Source organism: Carassius carassius, chromosome 18 (genome assembly GCF_963082965.1).
Source record: "Carassius carassius chromosome 18, fCarCar2.1, whole genome shotgun sequence".
Lineage (NCBI taxonomy): Eukaryota > Metazoa > Chordata > Actinopteri > Cypriniformes > Cyprinidae > Carassius > Carassius carassius.
Window position 1 is genome coordinate 17,578,011 of NC_081772.1, and position 19,002 is coordinate 17,597,012.

General features: G+C 38.6%; 1 protein-coding gene across 6 annotated transcripts in view; it reads left to right on the forward strand.

Annotated features, from left to right (window-relative positions):
* The window catches only part of LOC132092575 (translation initiation factor eIF-2B subunit delta-like), a 28,518-nt gene that overhangs the window by 7,640 nt on the left and 1,876 nt on the right, over positions 1-19,002 (forward strand). For 2 of the 6 annotated variants that reach the window (XM_059498861.1, XM_059498858.1), the window contains exons 4-8: positions 13,380-13,577; positions 13,748-13,830; positions 13,965-14,006; positions 14,457-14,548; positions 18,826-18,940. In XM_059498861.1, coding sequence (XP_059354844.1) covers positions 13,380-13,577; positions 13,748-13,830; positions 13,965-14,006; positions 14,457-14,548; positions 18,826-18,940 — 530 coding nt within the window. The remainder of the gene's footprint in view (positions 1-13,379; positions 13,578-13,747; positions 13,831-13,964; positions 14,007-14,456; positions 14,549-18,825; positions 18,941-19,002) is intronic. The other 4 variants (XM_059498860.1, XM_059498859.1, XM_059498863.1 and 1 more) reach the window with 4 other exon arrangements.

Consider the following 19,002-nt stretch of genomic DNA (forward strand, 5'->3'; position numbering starts at 1 on the left):
TCGAATGGTATGCTAACTGTATCTTAAATAGCTTGCATACAACAATCTCGCGGGTCAACAATTTTACTTCATTTTCTCTGCTGCGGTTGAGTTGGGCTCTGCACTTGCTGGCATCTTCCATGAAGACGCGTCAACTTTCAGCAGTGATGCTGTGCCAGACAGTCCGACTCCTGTGAGGCTGTGACCTGTCCCACTCGCAAAGCAGTCAACCACGCCGCTACTACCGCGGGCCTTTTTTTCCACATTTTTTTTTATTCGAATATTAATTTTCACCTTCGAAATTTGTTTTTTTAAAACTATTCGAATACATATTCGAATTTAGAATATTCGTTGGCAGCCCTAATGTGTATGTGTGTATATATATATATATATATATGTCAATGTCACCTTTATTTATATAGCGCTTTAAACAAAATACATTGCGTCAAAGCAACTGAACAACATTCATTAGGAAAACAGTGTCAATAATGCAAAAATGATAGTTAAAGGCAGTTCATCATTGGATTCAGTTATGTCATCTCTGTTCAGTTAAATAGTGTCTGTGCATTTATTTGCAATCAAGTCAACGATATCGCTGTAGATGAAGTGTCCCCAACTAAGCAAGCCAGAGGCGACAGCGGCAAGGAACCGAAACTCCATCGGTGACAGAATGGAGAAAAAAACCTTGGGAGAAACCAGGCTCAGTTGGGGGGCCAGTTCTCCTCTGACCAGACGAAACCAGTAGTTCAATTCCAGGCTGCAGCAAAGTCAGATTGTGCAAAAGAATCATCTGTTTCCTGTGGTCTTGTCCTGGTGCTCCTCTGAGACAAGGTCTTTACAGGGGATCTATATCTGGGGCTCTAGTTGTCCTGGTCTCCGCTGTCTTTCAGGGATGTAGAGGTCCTTTCTAGGTGCTGATCCAGCATCTGGTCTGGATACGTACTGGATCCGGGTGACTGCAGTGACCCTCTGATCTGGACACAGACTGGATCTGGTGGCCACGGTGACCTCGGAACAAGAGAGAAACAGACAAATATTAGCGTAGATGCCATTCTTTTAATGATGTAGCAAGTACATAGGTTGTTATGGGAAGTGTTTCCGGTTCCGGTTTACCTAATTAATGCAGCCTAAAAATCCTTTAACGGATTTGGATAATAAAAGCATATTAGTATGTTATGTGTATGCCAGGTTAAAGAGATGGGTCTTTAATCTAGATTTAAACTGCAAGAGTGTGTCTGCCTCCCGAACAATGTTAGGTAGGTTATTCCAGAGTTTGGGCGCCAAATAGGAAAAGGATCTGCCGCCTGCAGTTGATTTTGATATTCTAGGTATTATCAAATTGCCTGAGTTTTGAGAACGTAGCGGACGTAGAGGATTATAATGTAAAAGGAGCTCATTCAAATACTGAGGTGCTAAACCATTCAGGGCTTTATAAGTAATAAGCAATATTTTAAAATCTATGCGATGCTTGATAGGGAGCCAGTGCAGTGTTGACAGGACCGGGCTAATATGGTCATACTTCCTGGTTCTAGTAAGAACTCTTGCTGCTGCATTTTGGACTAGCTGTAGTTTGTTTACTAAGCGTGCAGAACAACCACCCAATAAAGCATTACAATAATCTAACCTTGAGGTCATAAATGCATGGATTAACATTTCTGCATTTGACATTGAGAGCATAGGCCGTAATTTAGATATATTTTTGAGATGGAAAAATGCAGTTTTACAAATGCTAGAAACGTGGCTTTCTAAGGAAAGATTGCGATCAAGTAGCACACCTAGGTTCCTAACTGATGACGAAGAATTGACAGAGCAACCATCAAGTCTTAGACAGTGTTCTAGGTTATTACAAGCAGAGTTTTTAGGTCCTATAATTAACACCTCTGTTTTTTCAGAATTTAGCAGTAAGAAATTACTCGTCATCCAGTTTTTTATAACGACTATGCATTCCATTAGTTTTTCAAATTGGTGTGTTTCACCGGGCTGCGAAGAAATATAGAGCTGAGTATCATCAGCATAACAGTGAAAGCTAACACCATGTTTCCTGATGATATCTCCCAAGGGTAACATATAAAGCGTGAAGAGTAGCGGCCCTAGTACTGAGCCTTGAGGTACTCCATACTGCACTTGTGATCGATAGGATACATCTTCATTCACTGCTACGAACTGATGGCGGTCATATAAGTACGATTTAAACCATGCTAATGCACTTCCACTGATGCCAACAAAGTATTCAAGTCTATGCAAAAGAATGTTGTGGTCAATTGTGTCAAACGCAGCACTAAGATCCAATAAAACTAATAGAGAGATACACCCACGATCAGATGATAAGAGCAGATCATTTGTAACTCTAAGGAGAGCAGTCTCAGTACTATGATACGGTCTAAATCCTGACTGGAAATCCTCACATATACCATTTTTCTCTAAGAAGGAATATAATTGTGTGGATACCACCTTTTCTAGTATCTTGGACAGAAAAGGGAGATTCGAGATTGGTCTATAATTAACTAGTTCTTTGGGGTCAGGTTGTGGTTTTTTGATGAGAGGCTTAATAACAGCCAGTTTGAAGGTTTTGGGGACATGTCCTAATGACAATGAGGAATTAATAATAGTCAGAAGAGGATCTATGACTTCTGGAAGCACCTCTTTCAGGAGCTTAGATGGTATAGGGTCTAACATACATGTTGTTGGTTTAGATGATTTAACAAGTTTATACAATTCTTCCTCTCCTATGGTAGAGAATGAGTGGAACTGTTCCTCAGGGGGTCTATAGTGCACTGTCTGATGTGATACTGTAGCTGACGGCTGAATGGTTGCAATTTTATCTCTAATAGTATCGATTTTAGAAGTAAAGTAGTTCATAAACTCATTACTGCTGTGGTGTTGGGAAATGTCAACACTTGTTGAGGCTTTATTTTTCGTTAATTTAGCCACTGTATTGAATAAATACCTGTGGTTATGTTTGTTTTCTTCTAAAAGAGAAGAAAAGTAATCGGATCTAGCAGTTTTTATGTTTTTATGTATATATATGTGTATGTGTTAATGTGTATATAAGTCGGTACAAATTTTTTTTTAAATGTGACGGTACCAGGTTTCTTTAAGTACCGGTAGTACCGAGGTCCCGTTCAAACCCGGTTCAGCGCTATGATTTCCGCGAAGCAGAAAACGAGGACGGAATTTCGAAATCCAGTCATGAAAATGAAACTTACAATTTTAATATGGACAGTCATGGAATATGTCAAAGTTAGCATAAATTAATCAAATCAAATCTCCATATGGACCAGTATCTGTAAATGTTAAGCCCCAAAAGTTGTTTGAAATATGAATCCGTGTTCTGCGCGTCTCTGTGTGAATTAATGAATGGCAGAGACGTGCGGGTTTGTTTACTACATAGACTGAAGCGCATGACGCTTGCATTCATTTCAGCATCTGAGCTTCAGAGTTATCTCTCCATCAAGCGATCTGAACTTTTCAGTTCATCTCAATGGATGCACAGCGCACCTGTATTTGATGCTCTGTAAACTCTTTGTGAAGGCGCAGGACTCACCGTCGCTTTACTGATAGCGCTGTTTCTCACACATGCAAAGAGAGAGAGAGCGATAGTCTTACCACGCTGAATCGACACGCTATATGTAAACTATTCTTTGTTGTCTTCTCCTGTCAAAATAATGGAGTTCATTTAGAATTATTCATATTCATTTTCGAACAAGCAGAAGACATACCGGTTTCTCCGGTAGTGGGCGGAGCTAATGCACAAATGGCAATTTCATTGGCTGGCGCTGATCTAGTACCGTCCCTGTTTTGATTTCAGCAAATCAGTTTGACCGAACGCAGACAACGTGATTAATATTCATGAACCCAGCAGCTCATCAATTCATAGTGCATTGTATATACATTAGTATGATAGTAGAATTAGTAGTAGTATTATCTTTTAATAATAATTAATATGATCTATTACTATTTTTTTTTTTTTTTTTTACAGAAACCCTCAATGACCAAAAATATCTTAAGCATCACCACCAGTCTTAAGTTCAGTTAAAATGACAAATATGCATTCATTAGGCCTTAAAGTTAATTTTTACATAAAGGCATTGTGCTAGAAATATTACTATTATTTAGTAAAATGTATGTGATACTGCTACTACTGTTGAAAAAATGTATAACACTTTATTTTTTAAAGAAATAAATCACAATATTTCTTCCATGTTTTAATTTTAATAGCAAATCCCCTTTATTTACCAAAAATAAAATGTTTAAATTTCATAAATTAAAAGACAAATAAAATTAGGGTGAAACTTGTTTACTGTTTTTCATAATTATATAACTTGTAGAAAAACTTTAAACACAATTACTAAATAAGTATAAAGAATGGCATTGGTTTTATTTTTAGTGCTAAAAAGTTATTTTTTTTTAATTAGCATATTTTTGTGTTTTGCTTTGGTACCGAGAACCGTGGATTTTCACTGGTAGCGGTACCGAATACTGAAATTTTGGTACCGTGACAACACTAATATATATATGTGTATATATATATATATGTTTATATATGTGTATATATATATATATATATATATATATATATATATATATATATATATATATATATCTCTCTTGTGGATTGTTTAAATTCACTACCCTTTCGAGTTGTTCGGGATGAAAACATCCACTCAATTTAAACTGCTGTAAAAATGTATCAGATTCATATTTTTTTCAATTTTTTTTGCATAAATCTGTTAATCAACCTCAGTCCTGATCAAAACTACCAAATGTTTTTAAAAAAATCCAAGATTTTAACTCTTTAATTGCCAAGTTAATAAATGATGTCACTGATTTGGGGGGGGACACACACAAAATGACTTATTTTCAATATAAAAGTAATTGTGGCTGGATTTTTTTTTACTTTTTATAACAGTCTTGGGCATGTCAAAGATTAGTAGCAACATTGCCTTTGATGCATTTTTAGTTTTTGTGAAACATTAGATTAAATTTTTTTCTCCCTAATTTGTTGTTGGTGGCTGTTTTTGCCCCATTGACTTCCATTATAACGACATTTTTTGATTGCAAAGCCATGACACCATGTAATAATGCATTCTTGATTGTTTGTTGTTTTCCCTTTTGGGAAGAGGTAAAATTTGTTAATTTTACTGTTGATCACTAGGTGGGACCATTAACCATTTAGATAGGCCTGTGCAAAAAAAAGGCTTAGTTTCTGGCTTGTATATGGAGTTATATGGAGTATAACAGCAAATTATAGTGTTTGTGTGTGAGAGATTCTTGATTGTTGGTGGTTTTCCCTGTTGGGAAGAGGTAACATGTTCTATTTTTACAGTTGATCACTAGGTGGGACCATTAACCATTTAGATAGGCCTGTGCAAAAAAAGGCTTAGTTTCTGGCTTGTATATGGAGTTATATGGAGTATAACAGCAAATTATAGTGTTTGTGTGTGTGAGAGATTCTTGATTGTTGGTGGTTTTCCCTGTTGGGAAGAGGTAACATTTTCTATTTTTACAGTTGATCACTAGGTGGGACCATTAACCATTTAGATAGGCCTGTGCAAAAAAAGCTTAGTTTCTTGTATATGAGCTATATGGAGTATAACAGCATATTATATTGAGTGTGTATGTGTGTGATAGAGAGAGAGAGTAGGGATGGGACGATAACCGGTCTTATCGATAACCGTGATAAAATGTGCTGAAGGTTAGTAATATTGTTTAAAAATGAATTATCATTAAAACCGTGTTTGATTATCGCGGTTTTAATAACTCGCTATTAAATCATGTCCAGCCAGCAACAGTCTGACGCAAGCGCAGCGCACAATGTTTTTTTGTTTTTTTTTTCGAGAAGGAATGGCGAAAGTCAGTGACTTTTCTATGCTTTTCTATGCTTCTACACTTTTTATTGTAAGGAAGGAAATGCCACAGAATTTAATCTTTCTTTAAATTAAGTGCATAGAGTTGCTTGTTTTATTAGTTGTTTGTTGATTATTAAATATAAAACTTGCAGAAATGTTTTCAGTGTGAGCATCAACTATTTTTGAACACTTTCATCTCGTTTCAACAAAACCGTGTTAATATTGATAAACGTGATAATTTTAGTCACTATAAACGTGATATTAAATTTTCATACCATCCCATCCCTAAGAGAGAGAGAGAGTGTGTGAGAGAGACCTTTGCGCACTTACCTTAATGTATTTCAGAAAATCACAATGTACACCTCAGCTCTTAGAACTACATGGAGTAAACAAAAGTGTATTTATGCACCTGCTGCCTTTTAATGGTGGTGAAAGTATTCGGTTGTTAAGTGATGACGTAAGAAGCGCTGTTTCCGGGTCCAGGCCTCAACTCGCTTCACTTGAGAATATGACCTTAGCAGCCATTTATGAGCACTGTTTATTCATATTGATAATTTAAGTTGAACGCTTTCAAACTTACGATATACACTACAGTCTCCGTGCTCACAGCGTCCCAAACACAAATCATTTTTATATATATTTTTTATATTTATATTTTCTTTGTCTGGCTATCTGGTACTTCGGTATGGAGTTAAAGGTTAATATTATAACTTTTTCGCTAGTATTCTATCACATTGTGAGTTTATAATAGCACCTTTTGTGGTTTTCTCGTGGTAACTGATAGAGCATTTGGACACGTAGCGCTGCTACGTGACGTCAGACTTAACAAGCAAATAGACTAAACAAAAGCAAAGTACGTGGATTTAAACACTTGCATGCCATTGTGCTGGATATTTAATGGTGAGAAGAGCAGCAAGCAACACGAGAAAGGGCTTGACTTGTACCAAAGTTTTAGAAATGATTATGTAGCGTGACCCATCCAGCGAGCTGCAGCTTATTTGAAGTTGGTATTGCATTTTGGTTCATAATACATTGTTCATAAATTTGATGCGAAGTAGATTTTTTTTACAGGATTTTAAGGTTTTAAACTGGCTTTACCATCAAGAAAAGAGGAGCATTTAACATATAGGCCATCTGTACTTTTCACCATCAAGAGGAAGCAGGTGCATAAACACACTTCTTTTTTTTATTGTTTACTCCATGTAGTTCTGAGAGCATGAGGTGCATATTTAGATTTTTTCATATACTGTACATCAAGGTACACAAAGGTCTCTCTCACACCCTCTCTTTCTCTCTCTATCTCTATCACACACACAGACACACACACTATAATTTGCTATTATACTCCATATAACTCCATACAAGCCAGAAACTAAGCCTTTTTTTGCACAGGCCTATCTAAAGGGTTAATGGTCCCACCTAGTGATCAACTGTAAAAAATAACAAATTTTACCTCTTCCCAACAGGGAAAACCACCAACAATCAAGAATCTCACACACAAACACTATAATTTGCTGTTATACTCCATATAACTCCATATACAAGCCAGAAACCAAGCCTTTTTTTGCACAGGCCTATTTAAAGGGTTAATGGTCCCACCTAGTCATCAACTGTAAAAATACATTTTTTTTTACCTCTTCCCAAAAGTGAAAACCACAAACAATCAAGAATGCATGATTATATGGTGTCATGGCTTTGCAATGAAAAAATGTCGTTATAATGGAAGTCAATGGGGCAAAAACAGCCACCAACAACAAATTAGGGAGAAAAAATTTAAATCTAATGCTGCACAAAAACTAACAATGCATCAAAGCCAATCTTGTTACTAATCTTTGACATGCCCAAGACTGTGATAAAAGGTAAAAAAATCCAGTCCACAATCACTTTTTATATTGAAAATATGTAATTTTGTGTGTTTTTTTCCCAAATCAATGACATCATTTATGAACTTGGTAATTAAAAAGTTAAAATCTTGGAATTTTTTTTAATATTTGGTAGTTTTGATCAGGACTGAGGTTGATTAATAGATTTATGCAAAACAAATTGAGAAAAATATTTATCTGATACATTTTTACAGCAGTTTAATTTAGTGGATGTTTTCATCCACGAACATCCCGAAAGGGTAGTGAATTTGCCCACAGTGTACCGTTGAGTTTTTGAAAAATTTCAAAGCATTTTCCCAAAATATGGGTCAAAATAAGATTTGTCACCAAAAATCATTCCATTAGCTCAAACACAGAGAAAGTTGTGGCCAAAATAAGACTCAACTTTACCCCCTAGTGGACGAAAACGTCCCCAACAACGCACAAGGGATATACAGTCATGGCCAAAAGTTTTGAGAATTACATAAATATTGTAAATTGGAAAAGTTGCTGCTTAAGTTTTTATAATAGAAATTTGCATATACTCCAGAATGTTATGAAGAGTGATCAGATGAATTGCATAGTCCTTCTTTGCCATGAAAATTAACTTAATCCCAAAAAAACCTTTCCACTGCATTTCATTGCTGTCATTAAAGGACCTGCTGAGATCATTTTAGTAATCATCTTGTTAACTCAGGTGAGAATGTTGATGAGCACAAGGCTGGAGATCATTATGTCAGGCTGATTGGGTTAGAATGGCAGACTTGACATGTTAAAAGGAGGGTGATGCTTGAAATCATTGTTCTTCCATTGTTAACCATGGTGACCTGCAAAGAAACGCGTGCAGCCATCATTGCGTTGCATAAAAATGGCTTCACAGACAAGGATATTGTGGCTACTAAGATTGCACCTAAATCAACAATTTATAGGATCATCAAGAACTTCAAGGAAAGAGGTTCAATTCTTGTAAAGAAGGCTTCAGGGCGTCCAAGAAAGTCCAGCAAGCGCCAGGATCGTCTCCTAAAGAGGATTCAGCTGCGGGATCGGAGTGCCACCAGTGCAGAGCTTGCTCAGGAATGGCAGCAGGCAGGTGTGAGCGCATCTGCACGCACAGTGAGGCGAAGACTTTTGGAAGATGGCCTGGTGTCAAGAAGGGCAGCAAAGAAGCCACTTCTCTCCCAAAAAAACATCAGGGACAGATTGATCTTCTGCAGAAAGTATAGTGAATAGGCTGCTGAGGACTGGGGCAAAGTCATATTCTCAGATGAAGCCCCTTTCCAATTGTTTGGGGCATCTGAAAAAAGGCTTGTCCGGAGAAGCAAAGGTGAGCTCTACCATCAGTCCTGTGTCATTCCAACAGTAAAGCATCCTGACACCATTCATGTGTGGGGTTGCTTCTCATCCAAGGGAGTGGGCTCACTCACAATTCTGCCCAAAAACACAGCCATGAATAAACAATGGTACCAAAACACCCTCCAACAGCAACTTCTTCCAACAATCCAACAGCAGTTTGGTGAAGAACAATGCATTTCCCAGCACGATGGAGCACCGTGTCATAAGGCAAAAGTGATAACTAAGTGGCTCGGGGACCAGAATGTTGAAATTTTGGGTCCATGGCCTGGAAACTCCCCAGATCTTAATCCCATTGAGAACTTGTGGTCAATCCTCAAGAAGCGGCTGGACAAACAAAAACCCACGAATTCTGACAAACTCCAAGAACTGATTATGAAAGAATGGGTTGCTATCAGTCAGGATTTGGCCCAGAAGTTGATTGAGAGCATGCCCAGTCGAATTGCAGAGGTCCTGAAAAAGAAGGGCCAACACTGCAAATACTGACTCTTTGCATAAATGTCATGTAATTGTCGATAAAAGCCTTTGAAACGTATGAAGTGCTTGTAATTATATTTCAGTACATCACAGAAACAACTGAAACAAAGATCTAAAAGCAGTTTAGCAGCAAACATTTTGAAAACTAATATTTATGTAATTCTCAAAACTTTTGGCCACGACTGTATATATATATATATATATATATATGTGTGTACGTGTGTGTGTGTGTGTGTGTGTGTATATATATATATATCCAAGATGGCGATCCAAGATGGCGCCGCACATGGCTGCTTCAGTGCTTGGCTCTCCAGTGTTTGTACTGTTTTTGTTCGTTTTTCCTGTTTTTTGTTTAACAAACACGATCAGTTTCACCAGGGATGAACTGCTGAACATTCGGCAGAACACACCACATGATATTTTTCCGGATTTCTATTATACAGACGTTTTACTGAACATTGTTATAGGAGGAGCAGCGGCGCTGATCAAGCGCTTCAAGACGCGCAGACGGGGAAAGCGAGCGGGAGCGCTCGTCAGACTCAGGAAGCGCGGATTTCGAACGCCGTTGCCTAGCATCCATCTCGCAAATCTCCGCTCTCTACCCAACAAAACGGACGAACTCCTTCTGCTCTCTCGGACAAATAAGGATTTCTCTCACTCTGCTGCTCTGTGTTTCACGGAAACCTGGCTGAATGACGCCATACCGGACAGCGCACTCCATCTGCCGGGCTTTCAGCTGTTCAGAGCGGACCGCGAAGCAGAATCAACGGGGAAATCGCGCGGCGGCGGGACATGCTTTTACATCAATGAACGGTGGTGTACAGATGTAACTGTGTTAAAGAAGATGTGCTGTCCTGATCTAGAAACGCAGTTTATCAACTGCAAGCCGTTCTATTCGCCGCGGGAGTTTCACTCGTTCATTCTGGTTAGTGTTTACATCCCTCCTCAAGCGCAAGTAAGTCTGGCTTTACAGAAACTCGCTGATCAGATCACAGACACAGAACAACAACACCCGGACTCTGTTTTAATCATTCTTGGGGACTTTAATAAAGCCAATCTCTCCCGTGAACTGCCAAAATACAGACAGCATGTTACCTGTCCCACCAGAGACAGTAATATACTGGATCACTGTTACACCACAATAAAGGATGCATATCACTCTGTTCCACGAGCAGCTTTGGGACGTTCTGATCACTGTCTGGTTCATCTTATACCGACCTACAAGCAGAAACTTAAATCTGCTAAACCTGTAGTAAAGACTGTGAAGAGATGGACCAGCGAAACAGAGCAGGATTTACAATCTTGTTTTGACATCACAGACTGGAGCGTTTTTGAAGCTGCTACCACCGATCTGGACGAACTCACAGAGACCGTAACATCCTATATTAGTTTCTGTGAGGATATATGCATTCCTACCAGGACTTATTTAACATTCAACAATGATAAGCCATGGTTTACAGTAAAACTCAGACACCTTCGTCAGGCCAAAGAGGATGCCTACAGAAATGGGGACAGGGTCTTGTACAATCAGGCCAGGAACACACTGAACAAAGAGATTAGAGCGGCTAAAAAGACCTACGCTAAAAAGTTGGAAGACCAGTTTACTTCCAACGACTCTACTTCAGTTTGGAGAGGACTGAGAGCCATCACAAACTACAAGACACCATCCCCTTGCACTGAGGCTAATCAACGACTTGCTAACGACCTGAATGAGTTTTATTGTAGATTTGAAACCCCCAACACCCACTCTGACCATCTCCCTACACAACCATTAACACCTCCTGCAATCCCCCTCTCCATACCTCCTGCTCTTCAAATCTGTGAAGATGATGTGCGCCAGGTCTTCAAGAAAAACAAAAGAAGAAAAGCACCAGGCCCAGATGGCGTTACACCAGCCTGTCTGAAAACCTGTGCTGACCAGCTGGCCCCCATCTTTTCACAGATCTTCAACAGATCTCTGGAGTTGTGTGAAGTGCCTTCCTGCTTCAAACGCTCAACCATAATCCCCATTCCAAAGAAACCCAAGATAACAGGACTTAACGACTACAGACCTGTGGCTCTAACGTCTGTCGTCATGAAGTCGTTTGAAAAACTGGTTCTGGCTTATCTGAAGGACATCACTGGACCCTTACTGGACCCCCTGCAGTTTGCGTACCGAGCAAACAGGTCCGTGGATGATGCAATCAACATGGCATTGCACTTCATCCTGCAACATCTGGACAAAACAGGGACTTATGTGAGGATCCTGTTTGTGGACTTTAGTTCGGCTTTCAACACCATCATCCCAACAACCCTCCAGACCAAACTGACCCAGCTCTCTGTCCCTAGCTCTATCTGTCAGTGGATCACCAGCTTTCTGACAGATAGGCAACAGTTAGTGAGACTGGGGAAATTCATGTCAAACAGCTGCTCCACCAACACTGGTGCCCCTCAGGGATGTGTTCTCTCCCCTCTGCTCTTCTCCCTGTACACCAACGACTGCACCTCTAAAGACCCCTCTGTCAAGCTCCTGAAGTTTGCAGACGACACTACAGTCATCGGCCTCATCCAGGACGGTGACGAGTCTGCTTACAGACAGGAGGTTGAGCAGCTGGCTGTCTGGTGCAGTCTTAACAACCTGGAGCTGAACACGCTCAAAACAGTGGAGATGACTGTGGACTTTAGGAGAAACCCCCCTGCACTTTCCCCACTCACCATCATGAACAGCACTGTGACTGCAGTGGAGTCATTCAGATTCCTGGGAACCACCATCTCTCAGGACCTGAAGTGGGACAATCACATTGGCTCCATTGTGAAAAAAGCCCAACAAAGGTTGTACTTCCTTCGCCAGCTGAGGAAGTTTAACCTGCCACAGGAGCTGCTGAAACAGTTCTACTCAGCCGTCATTGAGTCAGTCCTGTGTACTTCAATTACTGTCTGGTTTGGTTCAGCTACAAAATCAGATATCAGAAGACTACAGAGAACTGTTCGGACTGCTGAAAGGATTATTGGTGCTCCCCTGCCCACCCTCCAAGAACTGTACACATCCAGAGTGAAGAAAAGGACTCAGAAAATCACTCTGGATCCCTCACATCCAAGTCACCCCATCTTTGAACTTTTGCCATCTGGCCGGCGCCTCAGAGCCGCAAATACAAGAACAGCAAGGCACAAGAATAGTTTCTTCCCCCAGGCAATCTACCTCATGAACAGTTAAATGTTTCCCACTTAAACTTATGCAAAAATGTGCAATATCCTTATATTTATTTGTTACCCCTCCATCCTAGAACATTCCTGCATCTCACTCAATCCTATTCCATTATCATTTATAGCACAATTGTTTATACACTTATTTATTTGCCAATTTGTAAATCTCCTGTAAATTTTTTTTTTTTTTTTTTTTTTGGTCTGTGTGTTGTTGTCTCTGTTTACTGGAAGCTTATGTCACTAAAACAAATTCCTTGTATGCGCAAGCATACTTGGCAATAAAGCTCTTTCTGATTCTGATTCTGATTATGTATATGCGTGTGTGTGTGTGTATGTGTGTGTGTATTTTTTTATATAAAAAATGTGTAATTGGGTCAAAAAAGCAGGTTGAATTCCTCCGTTGGACACACAAATGAAGCTCTGACCCCCCGAGGAGAAGAGCAAGATATGCTTGAGCAAAAAATAGTTTCAGTTGAACCACACCAGAGTTTGTGTGGAAGCGGACAGCTTGCTTTGTCTGGTGTGCACCAAGGTTCAGATGGCAGGGTTCACACTTACCTAAATTAACCACACTAACAAAGCGACCACTCCAGAGTTCATTTTAATGGAAGCAAACCTGCCGAGTAAACACAACTGTAAGTTTAAAGTCTCTTTTTTGGGTGCACTTTGATCTCATTAGCAGCTCCAGTGCCTGTAAATGCATCTGCATCTGAATCTCCTGTGGCTGCAGAGAAGCCTGCAAAGAGCAAAGCAGAGCTGCGAGCAGAGCGTCGGGCAAGGCAAGACTCAGATCGGGCATCAAAACAGGGCAAGAAAGAAGTGGGGCAGCAGTCCACCTCCAGCAAACATAAAGCTACCCCCAGTGAGCTTCAGCCAGGTAATTCACTGCTTCATAAAAGGTTATTCCAGGGTGGGAAGTTCGGGCATTCACACACTGGCCCAATTTTGTCAGCCATTCCTATGCTTTGAAATATTTTTTTCCCCTAATTCAAATATTCCTGCATTTAGGAAGAGTCTGTGACTGAGCAGGTTTGCCATTTTTTTTAGTAGTGAAAAGGTTACCAGAGCACGTTCAAGTGGACGACCCTGCTGCATTGAAGAAGCTGGCCAAAAAACTTGAGAGACAGCAGGTGAGACGAATCAATATTGTCATGCTTTGCCCCTTGTCTGATTGTGGCCCATTGACAGATGATGGATTCATCCAGGTGATTTCTGAGATCCATTTTGCAGAGTTTTTAACCCAGGTCCTTCCAATGTCTTACAGAAGTCAGGGCAGGGATGCAGTTTAAATATAACTGGAGTCAAGGTCTGGCTCCACACCTTTTGTGTGCAGTGTATTGTTGAATATTTTCTATTTGTGATGTGTGTGTTTTTTTAATTCTTGGTGAAAGTTATTGACTCTTCTTGGCTTTAATGTCTGTGGAGGTAATGTCTGTGGAGGTGATTTCATAGTGATTTTTGTCATTTCATTGTGCACATTTGATGAGCTAGATGTCCTGTGTGGGTGAACTTTTGAGTGTTTTTTTTTTTTTTTTAATTCATTATTTTATGTTGTTAGGTGTAGATATATAACACTAGAATAAAGCTATTAAAGTCCACTGTGGAGCTCTTCTTCATTTGTGCACATTTGTGTCATGTATGTTCTGTTGCAGCCTCAGCTTTTGACCTGAGGGAGGATGTGACCTTTAGAGCATTTGTCATTGAGGGAAAAAACAAATATTCATGACGAATGCTGTTGTTCTGTCTGTTCTCTTAGGTTCCTTTGAGGTCTGATTATGGTTACAAGGTCTGCCTGTTCTCACATCTACACCAGTACAGCCGAAAAAACCCTCCCACCCAGCAAATCAGGTACTGTAAACATTGTATCTTCTACATTAGTTATAATTTTGCTTTAGTTATACTTTTTTTCTCCCTTTCTCTTAATCTTTTGACAAGTCTCTTATGTCTCAATTAAGGCTGCACGATTATGACAAAAATCATAATTTTTGATTATTCTCTTAATTTTAATTACGATTATCACAATTTACACTGAATGATGTTCATATACCACTGTTGATACAACTGCATGCCATATTTTTATATGAAATAAACAAGCTGAAAACATTTACTCAAAAAAACTTTTATTAGTTTTCTTTTTCTATTGATATTGAGCCTCAAATGTTAAATATAGACTGTATTGGATTCCTCTTAATTAAAAATATATGTATGGTATTATAATGTTATACAAAAAACTAAAATGAAAACAATGGAAAAACCCTTAAAGGCCATGTTGCAGGTTAACCACCACTTTCGATTAATGGGTACATAAATCACTTCCCACCCTTGAACTCGTGTCTCGTACTAGATCGATGTACTCCGAGTTCCAAGGTCACACAGCACGCGAAACAACAATGACAGCCCCTATGGATAATACTGCCTACGGATGCAGTTTATGCAAGTGGCACACGTTGAAAAAACGATTTTAGGTCAATGTACCGTTGCAATAAAAAAATAAATAATCTGGTTACAATTCCTTGCACTCAGAAAGTTTGGTGTAACTTGCCTGGAACGGTACAAAGTCGTTAGTCGTGGTATGAAATAGTGATTACGAGCTCAAAAACCTGCCTGGAACGCAGCATCAGAACTAACGTTATAGCAACTGACTGGGATGAGGAAGAGGTGGCAAGAGCCAACATGTATGATGACCTGCAGCTGTGTAATTTCGAACCTGCCAGACGTGAGAGGGCAAATGAGGAATTGCCAAGAACTGATGTCCGTCTAAGCTTATTAAATGCATGCAGTGTTGGGGAGTAACTAGTTATATGTAACAGCATTACGTAATCTAATTACAAAATAAATGTAACTGTAATCAGTTACAGTTACTAAGAAAAAATGAGTAATTAAATTACAGTTACTTATGAAATTTTTAAAGATTACAAAGGGGATTACATATGACTATTTCACACATCCACATACAGATTTAAATGATTTCTTCTGAGACACATGGCCCTATAATTTCCGCGATGCAGAAACATAGTCTGGTTCGTAGAACCCAGTCATAAAAACGGGATTGCTATTGCCTAACGCGGACACAATGTGCCACATTTTGGACAAATAAATCAAAAGTAGGTCAGTACACTTGAATCAAAGCATGGACTAGTGTCTGTGAATATTAAGCCGCAAAAGACATTATGAATCCTGCACGTTCTGCGTGTCTGTGGAAAATAGGCACGGACTGGACATCGGGAGAACCGGGACAATTCCCGGTGGCCTGGCAGATGATTTGTCCCGCTATTTTAATATTATTATTGTGTTGCCTGCCGAACGTACTAAAGCGATCATTTCCGAATCCGCCATTCGATAATTACAACTCTAATAAATCATTAGTTCGGTTAGTTGTGACTGGCAATGGTTGGCCGAACGGTTTGGATCAGACTCCGAGTAATCAATGCGAAAGAGAGAGAATAGAGTGGACTGTGGAAGCGCACAGCTGGAGCAGAGAAGCAAAACTACTGTTCAGGGTTTGCAGTGTCATCTGTAAAGATGCTATTGTAGTTTTGTATTTGTTCACTTAGTCAAGGAGCAACAGCACATTTGATCACACTCACTCAAAATACTGTATAAACGACATCATTATTATCTATTGTAATGTTACAGTAGTAATTTAGCTGAAAAATAATGAGATTTTATTATAGGTTTAGGGGAAGCTACGACAGACAACTACACAACCTTCACGAAAATGAATGTTTTAATATTTTGCTATAAATCCAGAGACAAAGGTTACTATTGTTAAACCATGCCACAAATTAAAAATTATTTTACAAATTTATTTATTTAAAAACAAATACAAATGGTAATCCATGTGCAAATAAATAAAACACGGTTAATGTACTTTTCTATAATAAAAGCATGGTCAATTTTTTGTAAGGGAAAAACATGACTCATGTTCAGAATTAGGATTTTTCTATAAATATATTGAAGTGATGCACTCATTTTGACATGTAGGCAATTTAGAAAGTATAGTTTTGTTAAATCTTGAGTATTAAAGTCATGAGAGAGATGGATAACAGGGCAAAATAAAGAGACTGAAAAGAAAAATGGAAGTGAAGGTGCAGTTCAGCAGAGAATTTTTAATTATTTTGCATGTCCCCAAACTAAAGATTTAAACCTTTTTTATGTGAGGTCCATACAAAAAATAGTGTTGTCCATGAATTTGTTTGTATGAGTTTGAATTTTCCTGGTCTGAAATTATTTCCCAGTCCACCACTCATGGAAATTGATGCAGACTTGCGGTTTCATTTACTATACATAGGCCTACTGAATCTAGGAGTGTTTTCAACCTCTGCCGTCTCGATATATGAGTACATGAACACATAAAAACAATCTCTATCATGAATCACTTCATGAGCAATTAACTTATTTTGAGAAAACTATCATCATATACAAAGAGCAGCAATGTTTCAGGAGTTTAGTACACAGAATAGGAGGTATGCTTATTAGATAAACATATTTGAGTTGATGTATATGCTGTTATTTTATTATTTTTTAATTAACTATTTTTCTTTCCAAACTATTGTTAGAAGCAGTGTTTCCTGTAATTATGCAAAGATTTGGTTTCAAAAAAAGTTTCACTAAACAATTTTTTATGACTTTAAATTTGCATTGAACTTCAGATCAATCTTAAAGTAAAATGCAGAACTAAAGTCTGATTGTGTGGTGGATGTTCAAATTTCATCTTAATTCAAGTGATGAAGGATGGTGAAAGTCTGACAGTATTGAGCTCTACTTTAAGGTTAAACCTGCATGGTGTAAATGTTTGAAAATTATTAACGGTTGCAAATAAACATTTATTAGAGATTTTTAAAAGTAATCAAAAAGTAATCAAAAGTAATCAGTTACATTACTTTAATAAAGTAATTGAAAAAGTTACACTACTATTACATTTTAAATAGGGTAACTTGTAATCTGTAACCTATTACATTTCCAAAGTAACCTTCCCAACACTGAATGCATGGTCCGAAGAGAATGAGTGGAGAGTTGAAGTGTCCTGGTGAGTTGCTATCGTTTAGCATCGCAGCAATGAGCACTGGAGCAAGTCTACGAGCAGCAGTGCACAATAACGACACACACACCACACACACACACACACATATATATATATAATTTTTATTTTTATTTTTTTACTGTCATTGAGTAGCACCGAGTGAAAAATCAACGTTTTTTTTATATCTAGTGGCAGTGATCATGATGTTAGTTCAGATAAGTACCGGTAACCTTTGTCATAGTGTCTTAGAACTGGTAAACGTTGTCTTTGTCATCTAGAAAAAGAAGGCATCATGCTAGCTATATGGACGTTTCTAAGCGTTTATCTCTTCCTCCGGTGAAAATGTTGTTGCAAACGTAGCCGCGTGTCTATCGCTGTGTTTGGCAGGTGCTTGTGAGGGTGCTGTCCCATGGAAACTGCGCTGAAAAGCTTGTGCTGTAGGGAAGTGAGTGCGTTTGGGTCGCTGTTGGTCGATATCTATCTATCTGTCCTTACTGTCTATCTATATATGTAGTCTATCTATCTATCTATCTATATCTATGTATTTATCTATAATCTGCGCTATCTGAATACTCTCGTCTACTACTCGTCTCTCTCTAGTCACTCTCAATGCTCTCAAGGCGGCTTTGGTAAATTCTCTCCCCAACGTGACGTGATGCAATGCATTATGAGGGAAAGGAGACCGCTGTAAGATAGTACCTACTTTTTCGTATTATATTCCGTTTTGTGATACCCAACAACATAAAATACAATGGATAACAGTTTAAATGTTTATTACCAACAAGCGAATTGCACAAATTCGTAAAAAAATTTACCCTGCAACACGGCCTTTAAGATAATCTGCAGAAAGAAAAAAAGCAACATCGCGCTCTTTGAACGATTATGTAATTGTTGCATCCGTAATATTAATCCTGTTTAGAAATTAAGTTAATTGCACAGCCCTAGTCTCATTATAGAGGTTGGAAAATGAAAAAAAAAAATTACAATTAAATATTTACAATTAAATGTTTTTTTTTTTTCAGGAGTGACATTAGCAGTTAAGCTTGTATAACCTGAATGATATAGTTGGTTGATTCATTATTTGGTATGGTTTATTTTGTAGCATCCCTGTCACGGTTATTCACCCATCCATTGTCCGGTTGGGCCTGCAGTACTCTCAGGGCATTATAGCAGGATCCAACGCTCGATCTGTGGCCCTACTACATGCATTTAAACAGGTAATACATAATAAGCCTATGACATGCTCAGAAGTTCGTCATTTATCGATTTAATCAACATT